The sequence below is a fragment of the Gracilinanus agilis genome, chromosome 3, assembly GCF_016433145.1.
Source record: "Gracilinanus agilis isolate LMUSP501 chromosome 3, AgileGrace, whole genome shotgun sequence".
NCBI lineage: Eukaryota > Metazoa > Chordata > Mammalia > Didelphimorphia > Didelphidae > Gracilinanus > Gracilinanus agilis.
Window position 1 is genome coordinate 638,740,526 of NC_058132.1, and position 6,898 is coordinate 638,747,423.

The following is a 6,898-nucleotide window of genomic DNA, read 5'->3' on the forward strand; positions in this document are numbered from 1 at the left end:
GGGATTGGGTATTCTCTCAATTGTTTATCTTCCTCAGTGTCTAGGGCAGATGCTTAATACATATTGGTGGTGGGTGTAACATGGACCACTTGTCCTTTCTGCTAATCGATTACATCCCCATTTGCTTTTATGTTATAGTTCTGAGTTATAGGAGAGATGAGAAACTTGGTCCAGGGTGGCAAACTTTTTTTTAAAACCCTTATTTTGCAGGCAGCTGGGTAGCTCAGTGAATTGAGAGCCAGGCCTAGAGATGGGAGGTCCTAGGTTCCAATCTGGCCTCAGACACTTCCCAGCTGTGTGACCCTGGGCAAGTCACTTGACTCCCATTGCCTAGTCCTTACCACTCTTCTGCCTTGGAGCCAATACACAGTATTGACTCCAAGATAGAAAGTAAGGGTTTAAAAAAAAATGAAAAAAAAACACCTTATTTTCCATTCTAGAATCAATACAGTGTATTAGGTCCAAGGCAGAAGAGCTGTAAGGGCTAGGTAGTGAGGGTTAAGTGACTTGTCCAGGATCACACAGCTAGGAAGTGTCAGAGGCCAGATTTGAACTCAGGATCTCCTACCTTTAGGCCTGCCTCTCCATCCACTAGCTGCCCTGTGGCAGACTTTAAGAAGCTATCCTTTCCACTATCCTCAAGGAAGAATGCTAGTGCCACAAAGAAATTGTAATTGAGGTCCTTGAAGGAAGAGAAGGGAGATGATGGAGACTAATAACGATAATAGCTAGCACTTATGTAGTGCTTTGAGGTCTTTGAAGGACTTTACATATATTATCTCATTTGCTCTTCACAGAATTTCTGCAAAGTAGGTGCTATTCTCAAACCCATTTTTATGCGTCTCTCTAATTTTTGAGACACTGTTCTCTCCTGATGCTCCCATACCGTTCCTTCTGGCTCCTTTGCCAAATCCTCTCCTAAATCACACCCTTGAACCAGGGTTCTGTCCCAGGTCCTCTTCTTTTCTCCCTCTCTACTACCCCGCTTGGTGGTGTCATCAGCTGCCATGGATTTATTCCCATCTTTATGCTGATGATTCTCAAATCGATCTCCCCTCTCCCAGCCTCTCTGCCAAACTCCAGGCTTGTATCTCTATCTGCCTTTCCGACATCTTGAACTGGATATTTGGGACATCTTAAACTCACATGTCCAAAACAGAACTCATCTTTCTCCTGAAATCTTCCCCACCACGTCCTTCTCTCCCTACTACTATGGAGGGCAATACCATGAAGAGAATCTAAGAGTTATCAGGGATTCCTTTCGCTCCTTCCCCATACCCCATCTGTTGCCAAGGCCTGTGGGTGCCACCTTTGCCACATCTCAGTACAGTCCCTACTATCCTCTGCCAATGCCACCCCTCTAGTGTAGACCCTCATCACCTCACTGTTGGCTTATTATAACCATCTGCTCGTGGGTCTGCCTGCCTTGAGTTTCCCCCCACGCCAATCCATACTGCATTTAGCCACTAAAGTTTCCTAAAGCATAGGTCTGATCATGTGGTCCTACTACTGGATAAACTCTTAAGAGCTCCCTATTGCCTCCAGGATCAAATACAAAGTCCTTTGTTTGGTGGCCAGCGTTCTTCATAGACTAGCCCCTTCCTAACTCTCCAGTTTTCTTTTTTAAACCCTTACCTTCTGTCTTGGAGTCAATACTGTGTATTGGCTCCAAGGCAGAAGAGTGGTAAGGGTAGGGAATGGGGGTCAAGTGACTTGCCCAGGGTCACACAGCTGGGAAGTGTCTTGAGGTCAGATATGAACCTAGGACCTCCAGTTTCTAGGCCTGGCTCTCAATCCACTGAGCTACCCAGCTGCCCCCCTCTCCAATTTTCTTACACCTTCCCTACCACAAACTATTTGATGACACTTGGACTCTTTGCTGTTTGGTGAACAAGTTATCCCATCCCTCAGCTCTGGGCATTTTCTCCCAGTGTCCACCATTCCTAGAATGCTCTCCTTCCTCAATTCCATAGACTGGCTTCCTTGACTTCTTTTGAGCTGCAGCTAAAATTCCTTCTTTTCAGGAAACTTTTCCTACTTCTTACTTCTAGTGCTTTCCTTTGATTATTTTCTACTTGTCTGCTATATAGTGTGCTTTTTATAAATTTCTTTACATGTTGTCTCTCCCATTGGATTGTAAGCTTCCTGAAGACAGGCACGGTTTTTTTTATTCTTTTTATGACTCTAGAGCAGTGATTCCCAAAGTGGGCGCTACTGCCCCCTGATGGGTGCTGCAGTGATCCAGGAAATCGGTGATGGCCACAGGTGCATTTATCTTTCCTATTAATTGCTATTAAAATTAAAAAAAATAATTTCCAGGGGGCTAAGTAATATTTTTTAGAGCTTAGCCCATTGGGCAGCTAGGTGGCTCAGTGGCTAGAGCACCAGGCTTGGAGACTGGTAAGTTTAGTGTTCAAACTTGACCTCAGAAGTTTCCTAGCTGTGTAGCTCTGGGTAAGTCACTTAACCCTCATTGCCTAATATTCACCACTCTTCTACTAAGTATCAATTCCAAAACAAAAGGAAAGGACTTAAAAACAGTGAAGAATTTAGGCCAGTTTGTGGCACATGATAGGCATTCATTAAATGTTGACTGATTGTCTGATTAACTAGAGTTCAGAAAATTTCAACAATTTGGGTCATACAGTTAATGAATGTCTGAGGCAGGACTGGAACTCAGGACTTCACACCTCCAAATCCAGCAGCCTGTCCAGCTGCCCCTTAGTGGCTTTACCCATGAAATTAAACAGAGGTGAAAAGTTTGAACATCCACTAAGATCCTCCTCTGAATTCTTGTGGCTTCATAAATATAATAGCAGATTGGCTAAGTCTGTGGGGCTTAGCATCAAGTTAGCCATAGGGGGAGGAATTTTTTTGCCGTAGCACAAGAATTCACAGATTCCAGCTAAGGATTGGGCTCTGTTTCAGTAGAAGTGTCCACATTGATTTAATATCTTGGAACCTTAAAGGATTCATCTTTTTTTTTTAAACCCTCACCTTCTGCCTTAGTATCAATTCTAAGATAGAAGACAGCAAGGGCTAGGCAAAAGGGGTTAAGTGACTTTCCCAGGGTCACATAGCTAGGAAGTATCTGAGGACAGATTTGAACCCAGATCCTCTGTAATCCATGCCTGATGCTTTATCCACTTTTTTATGTGTGGTCTAACTACTCCTTTAAAGAACTGGCCTTTAAACCTTTTCCTTGAGGTTCACAATCACACAAAATAAATGAATGAAAAAGCATTCAGTTGGCACTTTCCAGGTGCTAACCACTAGGGCAGGGGTCGGCAACATGGCTCTTGAGCCATATCTGGCTCCACCTCCCAACTGTCCAAATTGGGCAGAGCCCCAGGATGTGCCCCAGGGGGCTCTTCAGCCCCTGCCCCATATTCCAGCGCCTTCCACCTCCAACCTCCTCCATCCTCCTCCTTCTGCAGGCATTTATGGCTCTCCCGGCCACAAAGGTTGCCGACCGTTGCACTAGGGGATATAATTATATCTCTATCTATCTATCTATCTATCTATCTATCTATCTATCTATCTATCTATCTATCTATCTATCTAGGATGGTTCCACCTATTTAGGAGTTTATCATTGAGGAATATTACATAAATATGAGAGTGGTAGCTAGGGAGGGGGTAGGGAAATACTTTAATATACTCTTTCAGGAGCAATTGCAGTATTAATTTTTAGTATGGTTCTAGAAGTGCAATTGGGTGGCTAGGTAGTGCCTGGAATCAGGAGAACTCATCTTTCTGAGTTCAAATACAGCTTTACACACTTATTAGCTGTATGACCCTGGGCAAATCACTTTACCCTATTTGCCTCAGTTTCTTTGTTTGTAAAATGAGCTGGGAAAGGAAATGGAAAACTACTTTGTTTTCTTTGTCAAGAAAGCCCCAAATAGGGGGCAGCTAGGTAGCTCAGTGGATTGAGAGCCAGGCCTAGAGATGGGAGGTCCTGGGTTCAAATCTGACCTCAGACACTTCCCAGCTGTGTGACCCTGGGCAAGTCACTAGACCCCCATTGCCTACCCTTACCACTCTTCTGCCTTGGAGCCAATACACAGTATTGATTCCAAGGCAGAAGGTAAAGGTTTAAAAAATAATAATAATAATTTAAAAAATAAAGTCCCAAACAGGGCCATGAAGAGTCAGACTGAAAACAACTTACAACTTACAAAACAATTACAAGAAGTGGAAAGGAGGAGATGGATGAAGGGTAGAAGCGATCGGCAGCAACAGCCTGACTTCGCAAAGCTGGCCAGGGAGTAAAGTGAAGTATGGCGGGAGGTGTGGTGGTGGGTGGGTCTTTCATAAAACCGGCCACAGGAGCATGTGCCAATCAGGAGAGTGGAGGGTTGTTGCAGCTGGAAGTATGATTGATCAGGTCAAAGGATCATAGATTTATAATCGGAAGAGATTCCAAAAACTATATAGTCACCCTTATTTTATAGATGAAGAAACTAAGGTTCAGGGCTGTTAACCTCCTTGCACAGATGGAGCATGTATAAGGATTTGAACCCAGGTCCTCTGCTTATAGAGCCGGAGATCTTTCTCCAGTGCCACCTTAGGTCCTGCAGCTAGAAAATAAACTATGCTCAGAGTGGAAGGGAAAACTATCAGCCTTGACTGAATTGAGGAAATGACATAATGATTTCAATGACTCCATACCATCTTCCATCCCAAAGTCAGTCTCTTTTTCAATGACCAGTACTCACTCAGAGATGCAATTATGGAAAGCCGAGATCTCAGTGAATTCTAGTGGTTAATAACCTCTGCGGCTTACCCTGGCTCGACCATGTCCTAGCTTTATGATACAACATTGCCCTCTACTCTAGGGTCAAACCAAAGTTGGACTTTTCTTTTAAACCCTTACCGTTGCCTTAGAATCAATATTAAGTATCTGTTCAATTGATACTAAGTATTGATTCTAAGACAGAGGAGTTGTAAGGGTTAAGCAAAAGGGTTAAATGACTTGTCCAGGGTCACACAGCCAGGAAATGTCTGAGTCCACATTTGACTCCAAGCTCTGTGCTCTGTCCACTGTGCCACTTAGCTGCTCAAGCCTGATTTCTTGCTGTTTCTCACCCCTCCACCCTCAATCTCTGGCCTCTGTGTGCAAAGCCCTGCTTAGCATGCAATTCTTCTACATCTCTTCTTCTTGGAGTCTCTGGTTTCCTTCAGGAGATAGGAGACAGATGAAATGGAATTTAAGAATACTTTGAAGTCAAATCTGGCCTTTGATACTTCCTAGCTGTGGGACCTTGAGCAAGTCATTTAACTTCTGTTGCCTAGTTCTTACTGCTCTTCTGCCTTGGAATCAATACTTAGTAAGTATTGCTTCTAAGACAGAAGGTAAGAATTTAAGAAAACACTTTAAAAGGACCAAGCTGGGACAAATGAAGTGCCCCTCCCCATACGAGAGAGAGAGAGAGAGAGAGAGAGAGAGAGAGAGAGAGAGAGAGAGAGACAGACAGACAGACAGACAGACAGACAGACAGACAGAGAGACACAGAGAGACAGAGAGACAGAGAGAATAGAGCTTTTTATTTCAAAGGAAGCATCATTTGACCTTCCTGGTCCATCTAGTCTTAAGATGCCTTTCCTGGTCTTGACAACTGTTAGTACTTCCCCTCCCCCAAGTTTATCTTATATATGTTTTGCATAAACATATATAATGTACATATACATATATACTATATATAGCATATAGAGATATATATCTATATATACTATGCCACCTAGAGGATGTCTTTTTTTCTATAGGAGATCCCCTCCCCCTAGGTGCTAATGCTTTTCTCTCAATTACTTTCCATCTACTTGGTATGTACTTTGTACCAATTTATGTATAGCAGAGTGTAAACTCCTAGAGAATGGAGATTGTTGATGCTTTTTTTTTCCTTTTAATCTTAGCTTAGCACTGGGTTTAGCAGGGTACCCGGAACTGTGTGGGAGCTTGATAAAATGATTAATCTGAAAAGAATCCAAGTGGCAAGGGACCTAAAGAGAAATGGAAAAACTGGGTGGTGGCCTTGAACAGGCTGTAGCATCCTCCGTGTTACCCAAGATGATGTGTGCAGAAGTAGTAGAAATGACATCAAGAATAGTTATGGTGAGAAAATGGCCTTGCCTTGTCAGTTTCCTCATCTGTAATGTGAGATGGCTGGGCTAAAGGATCCCCAGGCCCCCTTCCAACTCTGCATCCTTCCTGAGTGGCCTTTCCTGAAAATGAGAACTGGGAAGAGAAAGGTTGGAGGGAGGACGGAGTTTCTATATTGTCATATTTCCTCAAGGTTTCCCTTAAAATCAGGGAGTCAGTCTTTAGTGACTTCATAGGAACATGGATTTGAAGCCAGAAAGGACTCCTGAGTTTCTCCAGTTCAACTGTCTCATTTTACAGATAAGGAAACTGAGGCAGAGAGACATTGAATGATTTGCCCAAGGTCACAAGTAGCCAAACTGGGATTTGAACCCTAGTCCTCTGTCCCTTTGAGGGTGTCCCCATCTTCCTTCAGAAACATGCCATACTACGGTTGCAATGCATCCTCCAGAAGGCGTCTAGGACTACCTCTGAATAGGATGCAGACCCCCCCAAACCTGCCTCAGGCTCTGCTCTGCATTCTTCTTTACGCAATCCTGTGCGGACTGCAGGTCCTGCTTCCATAGCACTCCCCTCCCCCCAGGACCTTTCTAAGGTGTTCTCCAAGGTGAAGAATAGCTAGTTTAGGTGAGCTCTCCTATTGGCAAAGGGCAACGTGGAGGGAGAGCGACCAAGAGATGGGTGCCAGTGGTGACCTCGTCTTCTTCCCAGCGCGCCTCCTTCTCGCCTTCTCTCTCCACGTTCAGGTTCAATGCCTGGGCTGGACCCAAGGCTCTGCCCCTCTCCCCCCCCCCCC

At 44.2% G+C, this 6,898-nt stretch overlaps 1 protein-coding gene across 1 annotated transcript in view; it reads left to right on the forward strand.

The window, feature by feature from the left end:
• The first annotated feature begins 4,282 nt into the window (after positions 1-4,282).
• MED12L (mediator complex subunit 12L) overlaps positions 4,283-6,898 on the forward strand; it is a 386,104-nt gene continuing 383,488 nt past the window's right edge. Inside the window, exon 1 of the mRNA XM_044669473.1 lies at positions 4,283-4,375. Within this exon, the coding sequence (XP_044525408.1) occupies positions 4,283-4,375 (93 nt within the window). The remainder of the gene's footprint in view (positions 4,376-6,898) is intronic.